Source organism: Bidens hawaiensis, unplaced genomic scaffold, assembly GCF_021521415.1.
Source record: "Bidens hawaiensis isolate Kalapana, Puna unplaced genomic scaffold, B.hawaiensis_p1.1 tig00006085_1, whole genome shotgun sequence".
NCBI lineage: Eukaryota > Viridiplantae > Streptophyta > Magnoliopsida > Asterales > Asteraceae > Bidens > Bidens hawaiensis.
Window position 1 is genome coordinate 1081320 of NW_027491404.1, and position 23706 is coordinate 1105025.

Genomic DNA, 23706 nt, shown 5'->3' on the forward strand with positions numbered 1-23706 from the left:
ATTAAGGTTATAGACAAATGACGTTTCTTTTTAAAGAAGAAACATATAATAAGCATTTCTTCATGAAGAAGAAACATATTACATCATTGGTAAATAAAGAGAAGGAAATCAAATCCAAAATATTTTATTCAAACAAATGATCACTCAAGGTTTAAAGCTATCAAAATCAGACTAAATATCTGTAGTCGGATCAAGAGACGATCCGGGTATTTATAAACCTATTTGTTTATAGGTTAAACATCATTTATTCACAAAGGTTTTTAAACGATATCACCACATCATTCAGAACAGACAATCAAAGGTGAATGCGTTAAACCTTTTACAGTCAAGATAAACGGATTGTTTATCTTAAACAAAGTCAGTCAAATATTTTTAGAGATTACATGATCTCTAACAAAAAGATTTAAGGGATTACGTGATCTCTAATTTACAAGATAGAAAATAAAAGCAACTCAGACCGAGTATACGTGTCTGGATCCAAACATAAATAATCTAGTCTTTCAATCAAGGCAACATGGTCGCAGACTAGAGATCATAACAAAAGTTCTCCAATGGGCGTCAGTTCCCGGAGAACCGTAATTGTGTGTGTATGGCAGTGACACAAATCCCATAAATAAGAGACGTTTCTGCTGAGATTGTTCAAGAAAACTATCTTACTAGTCAAAGAAAGATTTAGAAAATGTTTTTAGAGTCAACCATTCAGCAGCATATCGATGACTTATTTTTCCCCCATATTTCAGGGAAACATATTAGCACAGGTAGCTAGGATTTAAAGCCATATAAGAAGATATACACTCGCAAGGTAGAGATGGCTCTGTTTTAAATCATTAAAATATTGCGAACAAGGTTTATAAATTATTCTCTTGGATATTTATTATCCGATAAGCTTTTCAAATAAATTGAATATTTTATTATTATAAATAACTAATTTACAAATAAATTAATGTTTTAAAATATATATTAATATTTATTATAAATAAAGATTTCCGCTAAATAACCGCAATTCTGATATATTTACAAAACATATACCAACTATTGGTCACACACATATACCTTAAGTCGGGGTGTGATAAATCCATACAAGTTTGTTGGTGTTTTTTCTTTTTCATTTTTTGGATTTTAATAATCCCAACTAAATGTCATTGACCGATAATAATCTCAACTGAGTTGATTCCTAAAAAAATCTACTCTCACTGGTCCTCTATTTCGTTAATTTTTTTTCGTATTTTAGAATAATGTTTTAGGGCTTTTGATCGGAAGAATGATACAAGTCGATTAATGTAAAACTTAGCTCGAAATGGTGATCCAAAGGACTTCACTTTGTGTTACTTGGAAGTTTAAATACTCTAATTGATGCATTGTTTCGTCATTTGGGATCACTGTTTCGAGTTAAGTTTTACATCAATCTACTCGTATCCTCCTTTCGATCAAAAATCCTAAAATATTAGTTTGAAATTCGCAAAAAAATTACTTTTTTTAACAGAGGACCAATGGGATTAGATTTTTAAAAATTTGGGGCCACATTTAAAGATAAACTCAGTTATGATTTTCATCAACCAATTGCATTTAGTTGGGATTACTAAAATCTAATAAACCTTTTTTTTTATTCAGTTTACTACATGAATATGGGTTAGAGAGTGTAGATTTGGAATTCAAAATTTTTGAAGAAATTGGTTCATTTGAGTATTATTATATTGAAAATCAAATTTCAATTAATCTTGATCTTATTTGTTTCAACTTTTGAAAATATAATTTAAATCATTTATGTGATACCAGTTTCATTTTAAAAATGAAAATCCACTTTGATACATTTTTGAAATCTGTATTCAATAGAACTATGGAATCAATTTAGTAAGTTAAAAAACAATAGCAATATAGAAAGCTGAAACCGCGTAGTTCATAGAGTAAAAGCAAATTTACAAGACCCTCATAGTGCAAAACTTTTGTGATGCATAACCTTCCTGGTGTAAGATACGTGTTGTAAAACAAGACCTATGTGACAAGAAACAATCAAAACATGTGTGGGTAAGCAAGAAGAAAATTTGTTACAAAGCAAGGAAGATAAAAAAGAAAAAGTCCAGTAAGAAGAAAGTGTGTGATTCGATAAAACTCAATACCTTGGAGTTGATAAGGTTCAAAAAAGCATGTTTACAGACTTTGAGGAGCGAGTTAGAATCCTTATAAATGAATGAGAACGAATCCGTAAGAAGCAAATTGAGAAGTATAAGAGCCAAGATTAAAAGTTTCGACGCTTCTTGTTGGTACATGATGTCAGTAGTTCAGTGTCTAGTGTCTGTAATCGAGTTAGTTGGATTTGTACTAAGGTTTTAGCGAAGTTGTCTCACAAGTTCGCTTATATAGGCGAATTTGTGAAACAAGCGAAGTTAGTGACAACTTCGCCTAAACATGTTAGGCGAAGTTGTCGTCTGATATAAACATATAGCTGCGGCTAGGTTTTGTATCGAGGGTTTTACGAGTTGTTCAGTTTTCGTGTAATCGGTGATTTGATATCACGTGTTTCTAGTTGCAATACAACTTGCTCTTTGTTGATTGTAACGTGTGTTTGATTGTGTTTAACGTTTATCGTCTTCTACGCTCGTATCGTCTTACGTAGGGATTCCGCACCTACGTAGAACGAGATATTCCGTGTAGATCCGGCTGGGAACCTACACTTCTTTTAAAGATGAGAAAAATTCAAGGAAATTACTTATCTTGGTTCCAAAAAAATATCTATCAGTCATGACAAATATCAAGCAGTATTCAAAAACTGATAAGATGTTATTTGAAGAAGTAGTGGGAGGGTAATAGCGTTTGAAGAACGCCTCATAAGTCTGGAAGTATTGGCAAGTGCAAGTAAATCCGAAAGTCAACATTACAAAATAGGATGTGCAGATTAAAGCCGTGGTAGAGGAAAATGGTCACCCAAAAGAAGAAGAGGACAAGGAAGAAGTACGGATAAAGAAGGTAACAAGAGCAAGTTTATAGTTTCAAAAGTAGTGGATACAGACACATTGCAAAAGAGTGCTCTAAATGGAAGGGTAAGGAAAAGAAAAGGGAAACGAGACACATCTCGTGTGTGAAGAAGCACCGTTGCTAAATGAGGGGTCTTACTGTTATTATTGTAAAGTACGCTTAATATCTTATTATATATTTGTATAAGTAGTAAGGTCTAGTATGTATATATCAAAGTTAGAAACTAATTTACATGTTAGGGTTAGATGTTTATCACATTTCAATGAAACGTCGTGTCGGTTTATTTGGTATATATATCCATGGACCATATAGTAAGCATTAGATCGATTCATATCAGAAAGTTTCATTGTTGTTCTCCCAATTCTCAATCCAGTATCGTATATAAACCTATGATTTCGAGTCTGATTTACCAGTATATAAGTATTACCAAAGTTTAAAAAAATAAATTAATCACTATGTTATCATGTAACATGGTGTGTAATAATATATGAGATTATATAACTTGCTACATTATTTTATAGCATGTACACAATTATGTAAATTGATACATAATTATATATATATATGGATGTTTATGCCTTTAAATTATGTTATGCGATTATATACACGTGATACATAATTACAATATATATGTTCGGTGATTATATATAACTTAATACGTCCTTATGTAACCTGCTACGAAATTGTATAGAAATTAATACCCTCACCTAAAATACTTGTGTCGCATTTTGACGCTTCCTACCATTTGTGTCATGATTGAGATCTTGTCATCTTGACAACTTGAATGCACCGTCATAATGTTTTGTACATGCTATTATATTAGTAAAGCTAATTCATATATTAGTAAGTTTAAACAACACGTACAAACTCTTTTTTGGACAATGTGAACACATTGTCTTACATGGACAACTTTGAGGCGATGTTGTAATTAGCTTAGTCACACCGTTATAATCAGAATACATAACCATTATACACACTGAAGAAACACTAACCGGACCCCGGACAGATTACGGGTAACCTGGGGGTTAGATAGATGTTTCCCACGAGGGGTTAGACCCGGCAAAGATGGTTCTTCTGATAACCTGCAAAACAGACACCGTGAGCTTGTCACTGAGAAGGGGGGGGGGTTCCTCCTTATGACCACCCTCCGGCGTGAGAATCAGACTAGATTGCTCTTTAAATATAAATGTATATTAAGAGATTGCTAGAGCAGATATCAGGTATAATATGATGATAATGTGATAAGATATGATAAGATGAGATGGTCATACCATTTGTGGTATTTATAGCCGAAGGTAGGTTTCCAAGGAGGTGTGGCCGGCTGAATAGTATTCCTGTTCTACCAACTGTGGCCTACGCACGTGCCTTGCTGGTAGTTGGTGGGTAGGCAGCGGCTGATAGTGACCAGGCCTGCTGTGTACTATTCCTTTTCCACCAACTGCCGGCTATGCACGTGGTATGACAGGAGTTGGTGAGTAGGCAGCGGCTAATAGTGACATACAGTACAGGAGCATGCTGCTCGCCATACTGTTGTCAATAAGCTGTCGTATCTTTAGTCAGATCTTTTGCCCATACCTCGTCAGGTACAGTACAGAAGATCTTCCCATATCGTACGGACTGGCTTATGGGCGGGAGTATTCCCCCTCCCGCCTTTGTGCGGGATTGTCCCCGGCTTTGCTCATTCCTTCAGGTGACACTGAGTGATTGAGAGCTAAGTGCCTTGTGCGTGCAGTCTTGTTGCGCGGGTGGCCTTCCCTGATGGCTTGTATCCGCAGCTGCGGGAACAGGCAGAGTCCTTCACCATTGGGAGGCATTTCCTGCGGGAACAGCTTGCGTACTGCGCGTAAGGACGTCACGTCTCTTAGCATGGTTGGTCCTGCGGATCCAGTTGGTTTCTGCGCAGACGTCCCTTTTCAAGGTGAGTCTTGCGGGTCCAACTGGGCTCTGCTGGGACCTACCTCTTCAAGTCCCCCCAGTCCAATGTTCTTCTCATGAGTGTTTAATAAAGTGAGGTGAACTTTTGGACTTAAGCAAAGGGTTTTGAAAAGGGGTTTTTAAGGTTTTCCATGGGGATTTTTCCCACGGAAGTCCTTGTCACTTGCAGAAATTCCCGAGTTTCCTGCTTGATCTTTGGGTATGATGGGCTAGCTATCCTTAAAGCTTTCCTTGAACTGCCACGCTCTACTGACGGTGCTGGTCCAAGTGGAAGTGGCCCTGAAGCCTGATCCTGAAGATCCCTTCCCACTGCTAGGATAGATTTAGCTTGTATAGATTTATTTTCTTGTAGGCGGGTAGTTACCCGGCCATTCTTGTAATGAATCATTGTGAAATATAAATCTTTGTGCGGGTAAGACCGCTATTTTCTCTGGATTCCTTGCTTTATAAACGTTATATGACTTGCATACTTTAGTTTAAATTAGCAATTTTCCAAGTGTTTAGAATAAGTTAACCTTTGAACGTGGTAGATAATAGGTTGAAGTTTTGCTTCCTCTTTCGTGATTGTGCGGGTAGGACCGTCACTTGCACTTAGTAGGATGGCTAAACTTTACCATCTGACCTGCGTGAAGGTTTTCCTCATCTTTCTTGAGATTTCTAAGTCTTTAGGATGAGTTAACCTTTGAACGTGGTAAATAATAGGTATGAAGTTTTGCTTCCTCTTTCGTGATTGTGCGGGTAGGACCGTCACTTGCACTTAGTAGGATGGCTAAACTTTACCTATATCTGACCTGTGTGTAGGTTTTCCTCATCCTTTTGTTAGAAATTTTCTTGAATAAGTTAACCGTTCGACGCGCGGTTGTCAATAGGTTAGTGTTCAGTTTCCTTTATCGTGATTCATGCGGATAGACCGGCACTTTCATTTAGTGGGATGACTGAACTTTTCCCCTTAAACTGACCTGCGTGAAGGTTTGCCGTTTTTTGGGTTTATGCGGGTTTTGCCGCCTTCCCCAACCAACGACTTTCCACTTAATTATGCGGTGAAAACCGGCATATTAGTGTTGAATAAATTAACCGTTCGACGCGCGGTTGTTAATAGGTTAGTGTTCAGTTTCCTCTATCATGATTCATGCGGATAGACCGACACTTTCATTTAGTGGGATGACTGAACTTTTCCCCTTTAAATGACCTGCGTGAAGGTTTGCCGTTTTTTGGGTTTATGCGGGTTTTGCCGCCTTCCCCAACCAACGACTTTCCACGTAATTATGCGGTGAAAACCGGCATATCCGTGTTGAATAAATTATAAAGTATAAATGTAAAATCATCAGCGTCGATGTTCTAAGGAGAATCATTTCCATTAGAAGTGGCTCTTGGCCTTTTCTTTACAAATTTGGAATTGATCTACATGCAAACTGTGTAATTGAGCTCCCTTCCATGTTGTTGGGATGGGAGTGCCATCGAGCCGATACGCACCTGGTTCGGGATCTCGTTCTTTACGCAGCATGTAGTCTCCACATTGAAGCTGGAATTTTTATTCGTGTTTTCCCCAGCTGGGGTTCTACACGCATCAGCCTGCTCAGCGTTCATTGCGCCACGAGGTGCGCGAGCGTCCCATCTCTGACAAATGCTTCGACCATGTCCTTTACGTCTATGCATTCTTCGGTGTTGTGGCCTTTTGTCCTGTGAAAGTCACAGTATTTGCTCCGATCAGCATTGTGACGATGTCGGATTATTTGAGGCTTTGGCCATGGGAGTTCTTCAGTGGCGAATATCTCGGTGACGCTTTTGGTGAGCGGCGTCCATCTGGAGTTCTTGTTTGACTGTACGTTATCCCTTCCGCCTAACCGATGTTGCAAGCCGGATGAGGTGTCAAAGTTTACCCTTGACTGCCAAATGCCTAGCTTTCGCTTTTTGTTTAATCGCGCGGTAAGGACGTTGTCTTCTCTTGTTTTCTGGGTGTAGAGGTTTGTGCTCTGTGGGAGATCTCTACCCAGTTGCTTCTCCGTTTCCGCAAAGCGTTTAGCTGCTGTCATGATGGCATCCCATGTGGATGGCATGCCATCTTTACCCGTTAAGGTGCGGATGAGCTCTGGGTCGTTCGCGCCCTGAATAAAAGCAGCGCGAACAAGATCTTCGCTAATGTTACCCAGACTTAGCTTCTTCGAGTTGAAGCGAGTGATGAAGTCTAGCAAAGATTCATCTTCCTCTCGAATGCATTTGAGGATTGTCCATTGCTCCTCGGTATACTTTCTTTGCTGGCTGAAGTGTTGGCTAAACTTCTGTTGGAAGTCTGCCCAGTCGTAGATGTGGTTGACCGGTAGACGATCGAACCACGCTCTAGCAGCCCCAACAAGCGTCATTTGGAACATGTAACACCACGTAGGTTCCGTCCAACTACTGACGGTTGCCCCCGCTATGAATCTGTTCAAATGATCATCTGGGTCAGATATACCATTATATGTGCCTATGCTGGACATTTGTTTGGCACTTTTTGGGGCAATTGCTTCCGCAATGTCCCTTGCAAATTTGGACGTTCCCGCATTTGCAACGTTTGGTCTGAATGTTTTGGAGAAGTCACGTGGACTTCCACCTGTGTTTTTTGGTTTGAAGGCTTCTCCAAAATGCCTTCTCGGTTGGGAGTCCGTTTCCTTACGCTTCCCTTTTGCCCTATGGCGAGGGTTCGCGTCGGTGTCGGATTCCTCCGAGTCATCGTCCGAGTATTCTTCGAATTCGTCAGCCTGTTGGACGGAACGCAAGCGTTCGTCCAACTCAGCTTGGAATTCCTTTTGACGTGCCTCCGCCCATGCCTTAACTTCATCGAGTGTTTGGCGGGGGAATCTTGTTCGTTTCTCTAACTGGGTATCGGTGAACCCCAGTGAGCGATTATTTACTGCACTTGCCCCAGCTTGGGTAACTGGGGTAGTGTTCGTAAAATTTACTTCACTTGCCCCGGCTTGGGTAACCGGGGTAGTGTTTGTAAAAACTGTGTAGCCGGTATTCCCCCCAGTAGCTGGGGTTGTGGTTACCGGAGTTTCTTTAACCATCTTTCCAGAAGTTTGAAAAAACTGGAGAAAAATGAAGTTCTAGCTTTATGCACGGATGGCGCCAATGAAGAAACACTAACCGGACCCCGGACAGATTACGGGTAACCTGGGGGTTAGATAGATGTTTCCCACGAGGGGTTAGACCCGGCAAAGATGGTTCTTCTGATAACCTGCAAAACAGACACCGTGAGCTTGTCACTGAGAAGGGGGGGGGGTTCCTCCTTATGACCACCCTCCGGCGTGAGAATCAGACTAGATTGCTCTTTAAATATAAATGTATATTAAGAGATTGCTAGAGCAGATATCAGGTATAATATGATGATAATGTGATAAGATATGATAAGATGAGATGGTCATACAATTTGTGGTATTTATAGCCGCAGGTAGGTTTCCAAGGAGGTGTGGCCGGCTGAATAGTATTCCTGTTCTACCAACTGTGGCCTACGCACGTGCCTTGCTGGTAGTTGGTGGGTAGGCAGCGGCTGATAGTGACCAGGCCTGCTGTGTACTATTCCTTTTCCACCAACTGCCGGCTATGCACGTGGTATGACAGGAGTTGGTGAGTAGGCAGCGGCTAATAGTGACATACAGTACAGGAGCATGCTGCTCGCCGTACTGTTGTCAATAAGCTGTCGTATCTTTAGTCAGATCTTTTGCCCATACCTCGTCAGGTACAGTACAGAAGATCTTCCCGTATCGTACGGACTGGCTTATGGGCGGGAGTATTCCCCCTCCCGCCTTTGTGCGGGATTGTCCCCGGCTTTGCTCATTCCTTCAGGTGACACTGAGTGATTGAGAGCTAAGTGCCTTGTGCGTGTAGCCTTGCTGCGCGGGTGGCCTTCCCTGATGGCTTGTATCCGCAGCTGCGGGAACAGGCAGAGTCCTTCATCATTGGGAGGCATTTCCAGCGGGAACAGCTTGCGTACTGCGCGTAAGGACGTCACGTCTCTGAGCATGGTTGGTCCTGCGGATCCAGTTGGTTTCTGCGCAGACGTCCTTTTTCAAGGTGAGTCTTGCGGGTCCAACTGGGCTCTGCTGGGACCTACCTTTTCACACACCAAATGAAGAAAAGGAAATAAGAAGAAAGGGTCTTAAATTCCAATTTGCGTGTAATAAAAATTATATTAGAACCCTTTTAATACGTGGATGAAACCATTTAAAACTTTAATTTAAAATATTAGTCACGACTCACAAGTGGCAACTAGTCTTTTGTTCTATTTGAATCTCAAAAGGTCAAACCATATTATCTCCTTTTGACTGCTGGTTCCCTTAAGTAAGTTATATAACAACTCCTACCCACCCCACTTCCATTTCTCTCTTCAACCATTCCAATAATAATAATAATGGCCGTTGATTTAGTCGGAGCACAAACCGCCGTTCACCTCAACCGCATCTTCAACTTAACCAACCACGACTTCACCGTCTCACCCTCCGTCAACCGTACCGGCCACGCTCGCTTCCGTCGTGGTCCGTCACCGTCACCGGCGTTCCCCGATTCTCACGGTCCGTCAACCTCCACACAGTCAGCTCCAGCTTGTTTCCGGTCAAATGAGTGCTCGTTTAGTAAATCGGTTACGGATACGACGTCGTCTTCGTCAAGGTCAACGAACTCGTCTTCGTTGTTATCTCCGTTAGCTGGAGGAGAAGAAGCTAGTGTTTCCAACGGTAAACAGTTTGCCGGTTTAGGTATAGTGGCTCCCACGCCGGCCTTCTCGTCGAGGAAACCGCCGCTTCCGTCGTCTCACCGGAAAAGGTGCCGCGCTGAGCGGCCGTCGGGTTCGTTGCACGGATCTAGATCGGAAAATTACCTCGGTTCTCGTAGCAGCTGCCACTGTTGCAAGAGAAGGTACATAAATAATAATTACATTAATTAATTATTATTATTATTATTATTATTATTATTATTTTACTTTCACTGTCATGACACGTTTTAAATCCATGAGAAATGATGGAGTGGATAATATCATGGTGTGGTTACATTAGGCTTTTGGATTAATAATAATTTTGTTTATTCTTCAGGAATATTGCGTCAAAACGTGAAATAAAACGTGTTCCGATCACCGGATCTAAGGTCACAAGCGTACCAGCCGACGATTATTCATGGAAGAAGTACGGCGAGAAGAGGATTGACGGATCAATTTACCCTAGGTTATTTACTTGGATTAAACACATTATGGAATATATGTATACAGATATTGATTTTATATTGATTTGAAATGTGCAGAGTTTATTACAAGTGTAATAACGGGAAAGGATGTCCGGCGAGGAAGAGTGTGGAGGTGGCGGTAGATGATTCGAAGATGCTGGTGGTGACGTACGCCGGAGAACATATTCACCACCAGCGGCAGGTAGTGACAGGTTTGACCAGATGAGTGGTACAGTCAAAGTGAAGGGATTGGCCCACAATACACAGCTTTCTATAGTCAATTGTTGCAGGCCATCATAACAGACTTTATTATTACTTTAGACTTTAGGTTTTTCTTTTTTTATTTTTTGTGGTGGATGTAAATTATGAAAAGTATGAATGGGAATTGGTCTCTCTTTATAGTATCCTAAGTCAATTTTCGCTGTTTTAAAAATCAAATGACGTTGAATATAACTTCAATTTGTTCAAAGATATACCTAAAAGTCTATATAAGCGTACCAGAACAGTCTCATATTAAAATGAGGCTAAAATTTTAAAATGATTTATTAATAAAAAGATAATTTCATTTTATCCTCGTAAATAAAAGTTTTAAAAATGTCTTCTATAAGGCTGAGGGTAGTGAGGCGTGAACGACGTGTCAGCCGCACACACCACTACCACCCTTACGTGAACGGGGCGCGGATGGCGGGGTGAGTCGGTCCACGGGGCTCCAAAGAGCCGTTGGGCATGGGGTGGAACAATCAAGCCTCATTACACCCTCTGGGGCTTGATCCAAGGGTCACGTCAACACCTACGTGTCGTAGATATATTAGATCACTTGGGGTGGATCAAGCTCCACTACCCTTAGCCTAAACACGTCTTTGACGGCATGTTTATTCTCAACGCGTCTTTCACGACATGTTCGGCCTCAATGTGTCTTTCACGACATATTTGACCACCAAACGGGTGATTCACAACGTGTTAGCCTCCAACGTGTCTTTCACGACATGCCTGGTCCTTACTTGTTTTTCTAAAATTACATTATTATGATTAATATTACTCATTTGTTATTTTAATATAAATTTTAATGTATAAAACTTTAAATATACCGTTGAGACGTGTTTATTTTTATCGACGTGTTGGTATGAACTTTACATAAAACCGAGTTTGGTCAAATATTATTAAACATTTATTGAACATTTCGCTATAAATCTGACACGACTCGATTTTGATTTATTTATGACAACATGTAGACAAAAATAAACAAGTCTTAACCGCATATTCAAAATTATATATAACTTTATACATTAAAAGTTATAAAAGAAAAACAAAATATGAGTACAGTTACTTACAATAATGTAATATTAAAAATACAAAAACAAAATAGGCCAAACACATCGTGAAATACGTGTTAGAGACTAGGTATGAGATTTTCTTACCGAATACCTGTACCCGTATCTGTTCAGTACCCGCACTTGTATCCGAACCTGTACCCATACGTGTCTATTGGATAGGGGAATGGGTACCCAAATTTACTGATTAAAGGTACAAGTACTTTCGGGTACAGGTACGGGTAAAAGTACGGGTATTACGTGTACTAGTACCCGTTTAGAATATGTAAGGGCTTTTATTAAGTTTTCAACATTCATGACTTAACTTTTAAGCGGGATTTTCAAAACATAATATATATTAGTTGAATAAGTTCATTCTCAATCTACATGTGTATGTTCATACAATGTGTATTTGTATATTTTCATTTCATATATGTGTAATTATGTATATAATTAAATAACATGTATTAACTTTTTCTCTTGTTTTTCTATAGAAATTGATGAAGCAATAAAGAAAGAAAAGGAAAGGGGAATGCATTTATATTATGGTTGATTTGTTTCATATTTAGTTTTGGTATTATGTTTTGGTTGCGGTATTACAGTTTTGGTTATGGTATTACGGTTTTTATATTATAGATCACTGATTATCGGTACCGTACTGTTACAAATACATAGTTTAGTGGAGATTTTTATTTAATAAAAAAAGAACAAATGGGTACCAAAGTGAGTACCGTACCCAAAGTACATGTACCCGTACCATATAATTCGGGTATGGGTATGGATACCAAAATTTACTAATTTTAGGTACGGTTACTTTCAGGTACATGCACAGGTCGTGAAAAAACGTTGAGGTCAAACATGCCATGAAACACGCGTTAACGCCAAACATGTCGTTAAAGACGTGTTTATAAAAAAAACATTTCTAAAAATTTTTGTTTATAAAGACAAAAATAAAATCTGGCTCGCTAATGGGCCAATTTGGAAATTTTCCTTAAAATAAAGGTACTAAAATTTTGAAAAAGTAAAAATTTTAGTTATTAATCTTTAAAGAGAAATCTGCATTTTGTCTCCCTGGAAAATAACGTCGCGAGATGGAATAACAACTGAAAAAGAATTTGCGAACTTTGACTCCATGTGTTTCTTTGGCAGGTTCTTCTGACTCCCACCGTCAGTTGACTGTTGGTATTATAGTAATAATACCAACATTAAAGGGTATTTTAGTAATCTTCTTCTAATAAATAATAAATATAATAATATTAGTAATAATATGTTAGTAATAATAATAATAATAACAATAACGTACCTGGAATATATCAGTTGTTTATGCCATTAATAATCATCATCATCATTATTAAGAGCCTTGTTAAAGATTTAAAGCAGTAATAGTCATCATCATCATTTGGCTCTTAATCATCATCATCATCATCATCATCATCATCATCATCATTAAGAGCCTTGTTAAAGATTTAAAGCAGTAATAGTCATCATCATCATTTGGCTCTTAATCATCATCATCATCATCATCATCATCATCATCATTAAGCTGCTCACCATCATCCCTCGTCGCGACGGCGGCGATGTTAGGTTTCACGACGTCCGGCATCATCGTAGACTTGTCGGATGAGAGATGCAGGTTTGGTCGTGCTAACTGAAATCACCCGCACATCGTCGGCGTTCCGGCCGGATCTCTCTACCGGAGATAGATCGGAGATAGATCTAATGATTTCATCATCAACCTCATAACCTCCACCCTCCCGTCCCCGTAACCGGCACGACTTACCAGACCGCCCGGGTACACAGACAATATTAATCGATTATTACCGCCGCCGCCGTCAACTATCATCGAATCGCCTGTTTGTCCGCCGTCGTCTGGATGGCTGGAGTCACCGTCGGTCATGGATGGATTCACTACAATTGTTATTTATCAATTAATTCTATACTTGTGATTCTTCTGTGTAAACCCTAACTTTTTAGTTAGGATAGTTAGGTGCTGTTTGTTTTTCAGAGGTAAAATGTCAGAAGACTGCGAAACCACATCTGCCAACATCTGTAGCAGAAGAGGTGGACCAAAACTCTGCAGTCTGCAACAAGAAGACTGTTTGTTTTTTAACATCTGCAGACTGCTAAAATAAGCTGAAATTTAAATAAACTGAAATATAAATAAAAAATAGGTAAACACAAAAAATAGTAGTTATCCATCAGTAAATTAGTTTCAGTTTAGGATTCTAAAAACAAATTCCATTTCAGCTTTGCAATTAACAACTGACAACCAATATAAAAAGCTTATAACAAGCATTCACCTAATTCTACTATGGATGTACTTAGCAAAACGATCCAAATCCCTGCGGAAGAGAACAAATTAAGCCCTAGGTTACTAATAAACACCAAAACAAAAACAACTACTCCATATCTTGTATAAATTTATAAACTATTATGTTTAATTTCTAAAATCTCTATCTTAATTCGGAAACAGGAGTATGACATAATAAAAGCGCCATAAATACGAATCGAACGGTGTAATTAGTAATTAATAATTAATTACCAGCTGACGGCATTGGTAAGTGCAAAGCATCTGATCGGAGTGTTGATGAGAAGGTTCAGGCTCCGGCAGGTCCTCGAAGATGAGCAGACGGCCATCGGAGTTAGGGCTGTCGGTGGCTTCAGGCCGTCGTTTCTTCGGTAAAGGTGTTCTCACAATCATGATTATGAACCCTAGATTCGAATGTGAATGTGTGATTAACAGATTAACAGATCCCGGAGCAGCGGCGGCAGCGTGGTGAATGGAGCGGCGGTGTGGAGGAAGCCGGATGGGGCGTGGATGAAGCCGGCGTGGCGTGTGGAGGAAGCCGGCGGTGTGGAGGAAGCCGGCGTGGCGTGTGGAGCTCCCGGATGGGGCAGTGGAGAGGAGTTTAGGGTTAGGAGGAGATGATGATCGATGAAATAAAATGGTAGAAGAGGTTATAAGTAATAATCCCAACACTTCTGGGAGAAGAGGGCGGCAGACGTTTTTTAATGAAACGTCTTCGAAAAAACAAACACACTGCAGAGCCCAACGTCTGCGCGCCCTCTTCTCAGTGCAGACAAAAGAGGTGGAGAAGTGCTTCTAAGGAAAAACAAACAGCACCTTAGATTGTAGAATGATGATGTTAGCTGTCTTAAGTCTACAGACGATGTTAGTCAATCCGTCTTTGTGTAATTAGTGTTAGATACCAACATTCCTATCATCTGTGCAAAATATTATAATGTATATATATATATATATATATATATATATATATATATTTCCAGTTATATATATTTCTGTATAAGTTGTGTTAATTAATTTTCTGGAATTAAAACTTAGGAACCCTAATTATAATTGGGGAAAATGAAGTGATAAAAGTGATAATATATAGTTTATGTTGTATAGCTATACTAAACACTAACTTAGTTTAACTGGTAGTTTTGGTGGGATGTTAAACCTGAGGTCTCGGGTTCGAACCCCACCTTTACACGAAATGTTGGTATTTAGTTTTAGGATTAATTATAGGCTCAGGGGTAAAACGGTAATTTCAACGTTTTTTGGTCAGTCAACTCATGGTCAACTGACGGCAAGGAGACAGAATGACCCGCCCAAATATCACAATGGTCCAAAGTTCACAAAATCATTTTCAATGTCAAACCTGTCGAATTGGTCCATATACCAGGGAGACAAAATGCGGATTTCTCATATTTAAATACTATTAAATCAATACAATGTGGACACATGGCCTTCAACTAGGCTGTCCACATTGGCAATCCAGTCAGCAGTTTCCTATCTCAGATTGTCTAATATTGCACCACATGTCTGGGTCTCCATATTGACAATTAAACAAAACCCGGGTTTTTTTTTCACAAAAAAAATTAACTCCACCATCGATTCTCTCTCTAATCTCCCGATGATTTTACCAACCCTAATTCCGGCGGCGAGATCTACAATCTATTCTACCTTTGATATCCACCATGAATCCTACATTCGTCGTTCATATCCACCATGGAACCTCTTCATTATTTATCAACAATACAAGCCCTATTTGTGACCTTTGGATTCGAACCGTTTGGATACATCAAAATAGTGGGATTTGATTATCAGATGATTATATTGAAGGTAACTATCAATCCAATTTTTCAAATACAGTTGTTTTATTGTCAATCGTTAAGGAAAATCTGTCATACGCCTATTTTATGTTTACTGATGTTTACTGATTGTTCGGGTTAGTAAATAATTTTTTTGTTTAATGATTTCCACTTATTCTTCCTGCAAAAGTTTCCTTGAATCCATAATAAACTTCCGATTTGTTTATATATTTCTGTAGAATTTATATTTTTTTTCTTTGTCTCAGTAAATAAATTTTCCGACTAACCTATTCTTATATTTTTGTTATTCAAATATTTATATTTGAAATTCCGGCTAATTTCCGTTCAATTTATTTTCCCGTTGGTTTTTGTATTTTATTGAAATATAATTTTAATTAATTAATTTTTATCTGACCAATCTTCTGATCTATTTGTGTTAAATTTATAATTGTTTTATTTGTTCGATGTTAATTATGATTTCCGGCTAATTTCCGTCTAATTTAATTTTCCGGCAACTTTATTTTTAGTTTTATCAAATAACAGAAACTTTTAATTTTGTTAAGATTATAAGTTTAGTAAGTTTTCTAAATCATAATTGTAATTTTGTAAAACAAACTAATCATTTTAAATTTGGCGATAGTAACAATGATTAAGTAATTAAATAAACAATTAATGATTTCAGTAACTGATTTTATTAATAAATTATCTAACAATAAAATAAAATAATTAGAACCATAAATATTGAAATTAGTAAATAGTAAATGTGATATTTTAATTTTGTTTAGACTATTAGTTTAGTAAGTTTTTAAATTATAATTGTGATTTTTTGAAACAAAGAATATTTTTTCAAAGAACCAATAATAACATAATTAACTAACTAATTTATGATTCCCTTCACTTTTTCCGTTTACCATAAAATAATCCTAAATTAAGAAAAATATTAAGGAATATTTTCAAAAAACACGTTTCATTGTGAAATCTCAATTTAATTTTGTTAAGATTATAAATTTAGAAAGTTTTGAAATAATAATTGTGATTTTTTAAAAACAAACAATTTTTTTTCAAATTGACAATAATATCAATAATTAATAATTAAGTAAAGAATATATGATTTCATTGACTTTTTCCGTTAACCATAAAATAATCTTAAAATTTATAAATATAATATATCTTTTATTTTTGGAATAAGTATACCTACAATAAACCGCTAAAATTCGTTTCATTTTTTATTTAGAAACTTTCTAAAGATAATACGTTTACCATAATTTATGGTTTATACATTCTGCTATATAAATATCTAGGTACTCACATAAGCCATTAACATAGCATTCATAACTAAAAATTCTCCAACAATGTAAGCTCATCCCTTTTTATTCATTTTGTTTATGTTTCAAATAATTTCTTCTATTCTTTTATATTTTTATTTTATTCATAGGTCAGAGGAAGATCAAAAATTTACCATGCTTAATGAGATTGATGTTCTAAAAACATCACCATCAACTCTGAAGGTTAGAGTTTTAAGAATGTGGAGCATAAAAGACAATAAAAATGTGAATGAGGATTTTCTGATCGAGATGGTGCTTATGGATGAAAATGTACGTATTTAATATAATGTTTTACTTAAATATCTTAATTCTCATATATTATTTTTTGCTTTAATGACAGGAGAATCGAATCCAGGCAACAGTTTACAAACATGATATCTTTAGATTCAAAAGATTTCTCAAGGAAAGCTCAACTCTAACTATAGTTAATTCGAGCGTTGGTTTAAATGGATCGAACTACCGTGTGATTGACTGTCCCAACAAATTGGTGTTGGGACCAAACACACATATGAATTCATGTCAGGAGTTTGATGGTCGTCTGTTTGGTTTTAAGATGATTTCTTTTGAATCACTAATCAATAAAGATATTTCTTTGAAATCGACAGTTGGTATAAAATAAATTTTTGACATCCAAATAAATAGATTTATAATTTTAGTCTTAGATTTCCATTAAATATGTTAATAAATTATTTATTTATTTTTCTTTGTGTTAGATATTATTGGTCACGTGGTTCATGTGTTCAAGAGCAATGCTTCAAACGTGAAGGACAAAAACAAGCGTACAATGGAGATATGTGATTTACGGTATTACTATTACACCTAACATTTGATTACATATTTAGGTTAATAAACTTTATACTTATGACTGTTTGTAACGCTTCTGTAATTTCAGTGGAAACTGTGTCTATCTCACACTATGGGATCATTATGTTTTTGAGCTCTCCAAATATGTTATTGAACATTTTGATGAGGGCCATGCGATAGTTATACTTCAGTTTGGTAGGGTTAAGTATTACACCGGTTCTGATGGTAAAGGTAACTATGTCTACTGTTTTTAACTTTCGCATGTTTTAACATGTCACTAACTTAAACTAATGTGTAGTATTATAATTTTCCTTTTTTTAGAGAAAGTTTATGTGTCGAATTCTTTTGTATCTAATGTTAGCCGTTTCTTTATAAACGACTTTATTTGAGATTGAAGAATACAAAAACAGGTATATTATTAAACCAATATTCTTTTCATTTATGTATTAAGTTTGTAAATTTATTATTATATTACTTATTCCTAAATTCATTAAATATTTAATTTTGTAGTTTGGTGGATCTACTAAATGCCAATGATGTTTTTGTTCGTAAATCGACTCCGGTGAAGATGTTGTCGTCTGTTGATGATGAGTTTTTGAGAGCAACAGATTTTTTTAACATCGGTGATATTTGTACCATTATATCTGTAAGTTAATTATTACAATCTTTATTTTATCCTAATTATCTTTCAAAATTAATTGTATATTTATTAAGTCGACATGTACTATAATGCAACCTAAAAGTATCATTATCCTTGGTACAATTAAGGCAATCTCCCAAGATACGGAATGGTATTACATTGGGTGTAATATTTGTAGCCGTAAGCTCATGGAAAATAATGGTGAAGATGGAAAGGAGTATGAATGCAAGACAGTAAGATGCAATGTTTTAGGTGTTATCCCTATACCTAGGTATTTATTCAATTCAAATTCAAATGTCTAATTAGTGCATTGTAAAATTATATCTTTTCTTTCAATTTACCTATTTATACACTTTTATAGGTTCAAGATCAAAATAAGGGTGCAGGATTCCACTGGAGTTGTGTCGTTGACTCTTTTTGATAGAGATGCTAAAATGTTAACTAAGAAAACAGCTAAAGAATTGATTGATTCTCAAAATGAGGTTTGTTTACAAGTAAAATAATTTTTTAATTGTAACAGTCATCCATATAAGATATGGTAAGTTTAACAGATTTAAGATATTATATTTGTTTCTTTATCGTCTAATTTTATTACAGAATAAGGTGAAAAATGGTGGATTCCCTGCTGAATTGGATTCTATCTTAGAAAAGAGATTCGCTTCTAAGGTAGATGTGGCTGATTTTAACTTCAGGAACAATGTCGAGGACTATGGTATAAGCAAGCTTACTGATGACACCAATATTATCACAGAGTTACACAAAAGGCTTGATGTTCGTTTGGTAATAACATAATTTGAAATATTTTTTTATTTTATTATATTTCATAATTATTTCTACTGACATATGTTGATATTCCATTTTTGTCTTATCAGCAATCAGATTCTAATTCTTTAACGTTGGGAGCATCTCTTTCTGAATTCTAGTCATCCGGTTCTGTTTCTGTTAAGGTATGGATATTTTTTTAATATATTCGTTCAAACTTATAAATATATTTAACAGAAAGATGCGTAACATGATTGTGTATTAATAATGCTTTTTTAATAACAGCTTTCTGAATTTGGAGATAATCAAACTCCAAGTTCAAATGTTGAGCCTCTGGATTTGGCAACTGATACAAAAGGAACGTCAACGTCTTCTGATGATAAACTGAAGAGAAAACTGGTTGAAGTTTTTGAAGTTGACGATGATGCTAGCATGTCGGCCACTAAGTTGAAGTCTAAGAATATCGAAGAGATGGGAACCACCAGTCAGTCAGGCGAAGGAGCAGACTTTTTAACTCCCAAAGTGGAGAAGTAATCTAAGTGAACATTTTCATTTATGTCGGTTTACACTTATGTTAAGCCTTTTTGAGATTTTTGGATATTTTATGTTTGGTTTTTCTCTTTTGTTTACATTGAACGATTGTTTTTGAATGTTGGTTGAGATGAACAATTTCATTTTCTTTGGTTGAGTGATCATATTTAAGTTTTTATTTAACTTTATTAAATTAATGTTTAGCTGTTGTAGGTCTGACTTTGAAAACAACATATGTTCATATTAATCTAAAGCAACATAAGTTCTTGAATTTATCCTACTATATTACATTTTATTTTATCTATACCATCATATGTTTCATATGCATTACATAACTTATCAGTTGACTATATTATAAACTAAATACAAAAACATGTATAATGTTCATAAGTATTATAAAACACTGGTGGGAAATTCCACTTTTTTTAAATAATAAACTAAACGTTACAATTAATAAAAAATGTTATTTAATAATTATTTCTAACTATATCTTTATATCAAATTGATTTCAGAATCATAATTTGGTAGCTAATCAGTAACAGAAATTATTTATTAAATTATAAAAATTTTGTTATAGATATTTGCTAATTTTATAAAGTTTGAACATGATCCAATAGAAAAAACCCATTCCATTAGGCCCATACCAATAACTTTTTAAAATAAACGACTCTTCGTTTGTTAATGTTAATTATCCTCCAAAATTATTTTACCTCGATTTTTCTGGAAATTCCTTCCATACCAATATTTTCTGTACATAATTTCTTTCATGATCTTTATCAAGAGGCTTTATCTTATGAACATGTAAGGGAGTGGTTCTTTTACCCTTATCAAAACAAGGTTGTTGTCTGGTTCGAGACCGGAGAGTATAAGAATTTTAAGTCGAAACAACTATTTTCGTGTGATGATTTGGTGATGTTGAGAGAGCTTGACGTGTTAAAGTTAGCAAATGCAAGAAAAGAACTTGCGCATCTTGAGGTGGAAGCTGAGGTTAGTTCGAAGGTCAAATGGTTAGAAGAATGTTCTAACTATGAGAGTGATTATGAAGATTTTCCCGACAATTTTGAGTTTGATGACGAACATTAAGGTAAAATATAACTCTTTTCGTATTGTTGTTATATTTAATACAAGTAGTACATGTTAAAGACCTTTTTACATTATCAAAGTTATTATGATTGTTATTCCGAAAGTTTGTTGTCCGATTAGGAAGTAGAAGGTAATATATTAATACTTTACATTAGATATTAGACATAGATTTAATAAAAGAATTATATTGACAACATTTTTTTAGACTTAGTAACCACGCTTAGATGTTATTAATTATTAAACACGTTGTTATGTTAAATTAATTTTAATTAATTTTTGTTTTGTTTTTACAAATTTTCAGGTGTTTAGGAATTTGAAGTTTGTGTTGGTTTAACTTTTGAAGATTTGGCTGATGTTTTAATATCAAGAACCTGTTTAGCGGTTTTGTTAATGTCTTTTGTTGGTACTGTTTAATTTAAGTTATTGTAAATTTTAAGTTTGAATGTTTAGACAATGTAATTTGATAATAGTTTTGTAACAAACTATCAACCACTATTATCTTAATTTGACCGTATGTTTAAATTTATTATTTGTAGTGAAATGTTCTTTCACCCGCGTGTCACGTGAATCTATACCCTAGTATATATTAAAAGGTAACTTAGGAATATTTTGTTTTTTTTAGAGTTTAGCAATCAAGATTTTGTAGTTTGTTTTCTTTATATTAATGTTTTAAAACCCGGTATAAACCGGCTGATTAAATTAGATTTTGCACATCAAGCAAGTATTTTAAGTATGGTATCTTTGATGGTTTGCTAGAACATTGAAATTGGTGTTTTTATAAAATATCGTTTTGTATCGGCAAACCGATTTTAAGTTCTAGAGATTTTTAATATTTGCGGCCTGTGCTTTTCAAAAGTAATTTTAACATAGCGTTTAACATTGAAACGAGTAAATTTTGGATTATCTTTTGAAGATTGATTGTTTTGTATATTTTTTTTATGGATGAACTTTTAAATTACTTTTTATTAATGAATTATGTACCTTTGGGTTATTTTTTGAGTTGAAGTTACATTTATATAAAATTATAGGGTAAACTATTCAACCTGGTTCAACCTCTCGACACAACCTGGTTCAACCGGTTGAATCATTTTTTAGCCCATTCTAGTACGAGGTGGTTTTTAAAACATCGCTTTATACCGTAGTAATCGTTTGTATTTTAGAGTTTAGCCACCAAGATTTTGTAGTTTGTGTTTTTACAACATAGATCGACCTTTTTTGCTCTTTGTTTTTCTAGAGTTTTGCCTCCAAGAATTTGTAATTTGCCTTTCTTTACACCAAAGTTGGACGTTTTGCTATTGGTCCCCTATCGATCTTGCATCTTTGTTTTACAGCGGGGTACTCGTCATAACGTGTTGGTTTAAAGCAACTAAAAAAGAGGATTTGGATCCTTTTGGGTTTTTAACGAGGTAACCAGCGTAGATGTTAGGATTCCTTTGCGTGACATGTTCAATCACTTACAACACATGGAGTCTCTAATTTGTTATTTATTAATTCACAAACTCTTCTAGCGTTATTAATTTGATTTAAAGTTTATAAAAACAAAGAAAAAGGTGCAATTGGGTTAAAGAAGTCAATGGATCCGTGTTAGACGTCTGTGGGTTTAGTTGTTCATACTTACGGGTTAATTACTTAATTCTATCTGTACACAAGTTGTTTAATTTATTAAAACAAAACTAATATATTAGAATTTTTTATTATATATAGTTAGAAATTACCACTATATCATTCCCCATTTTTCTTATGTCATTAAACCTTAACATAATTTGTTGGACAATGATAATTTGATTTGGATTAATAAAAATGCGTACTGTTCACTTAAAATTTTAAGTTAACTTCTTAAGAGGTTAAAATTGGATTAAAACATGCTAAATTAAAACTAATCCAAATAGATTAGTATTTAATTCTAACCACATTTATTATTTATCATCCCTCGTCACCATTTACTCCTTGTTGCCGACCACCCATCCTCTCAATCATCGATATATTTGTTGTCATCATCACCACTACCATCTTCACTGTAATCACTAACCGCTGAAAAAATATAAATGCCATATAAAAAAATAGGTATTTTACTGATTGTGTTATACTTTTATAGACTATGACAGTTTCAGAAAGAAATTTAGTTACGTTTATACTTTTTCGTGTTAGTTTCGTTAATGCTAACTTAAAATCATGTCGTCGCAAATAATAGTTGCGTACCAACTTCACTCAGGCATGATTAATCAATGCTAGTTGGCTGTCAAAACTCCACATATATGGATTCACGTAACGTGTTATTGAATTTGTTTTGTCACACTGAAACGAAAGTAACCCGTGATATTTGGGTTTGTTATTTAGGACATTGAAGTCAAATAATTAACTTTTTGTAACCAAAGATATCGTTAGGCAACCATAATTGTTTATTGATAACTTTTATCCGAACAAATCGAAGATAGTCGCTTAATGATATTTTCTTCCACTCTATAAATAATTTTGATCTATTTATGTGAGAACTTAGAAGTGACTAAAAGTAATTAAAAGCTAAATATCAACATACATTTTATAATATTACTTTTCAATATTCCTTTGTTAAAATAATTATCAAGGTAATTTTATAATAGTGAATGGAGATTTTACTTTTCGTATTAAAACATTCATTTTTATAAAATATATGAAGATTGTTTTAAAACAATATAATAAATTTAAGTGGACTCGTTTGAAACTTTATGCTGCTCTTCTTTTCATGCGACTTCTTTTTGTTGCTTTTATTAATCGTTATGGGCAACTCATGATGTGATCAATGGGTGCCGATTAAAGTAGATGCTATTGCTACCTTTAGTGTTTTTTTTTTATTTTACTTTTGTATGAATTAAGTTTACCGTATTTATTTTTAAATTTGAATTTTGTTATATGCAACAAGTAGTAATAGTTCGAGCATTCATTGCAAAACTAAGTCTTAAGTAATAATTCATATTAATGATAACGTTCAACTACAAAACATGATATGACATCCATCATCCATCATCCATTTTTATTGAATTATTGTAATTATTTACTTAAAAAAGAATATATTATTTCT

General features: G+C 35.3%; 2 protein-coding genes and 1 long non-coding RNA gene across 3 annotated transcripts; all 3 read left to right on the top strand.

The window, feature by feature from the left end:
* The first annotated feature begins 9227 nt into the window (after positions 1–9227).
* LOC143631497 (putative WRKY transcription factor 17) lies at positions 9228–10469 on the top strand. The gene is made up of 3 exons (XM_077100256.1): positions 9228–9798; positions 9972–10100; positions 10177–10469. The coding sequence occupies exons 1-3, from the start codon at positions 9296–9298 to the stop codon at positions 10322–10324; spliced, it is 780 nt and encodes a 259-aa protein (XP_076956371.1). The 5' UTR covers positions 9228–9295; the 3' UTR covers positions 10325–10469.
* A 3250-nt stretch (positions 10470–13719) lies between these two features.
* On the top strand, positions 13720–18287 carry LOC143631483 (uncharacterized). Its single transcript, XM_077100246.1, has 8 exons — positions 13720–13725; positions 14152–14315; positions 16939–17098; positions 17169–17436; positions 17542–17632; positions 17721–17863; positions 18030–18042; positions 18143–18287. Exons 1-8 carry the CDS (start codon positions 13720–13722, stop codon positions 18285–18287), a joined length of 990 nt encoding a protein of 329 aa, XP_076956361.1.
* Positions 18288–18862: 575 nt separating this feature from the next.
* On the top strand, positions 18863–19715 carry LOC143631498 (uncharacterized). The gene is made up of 3 exons (XR_013153368.1): positions 18863–19052; positions 19145–19219; positions 19320–19715. It is a non-coding gene; the product is annotated as an uncharacterized LOC143631498 (long non-coding RNA).
* Positions 19716–23706: the final 3991 nt, after the last annotated feature.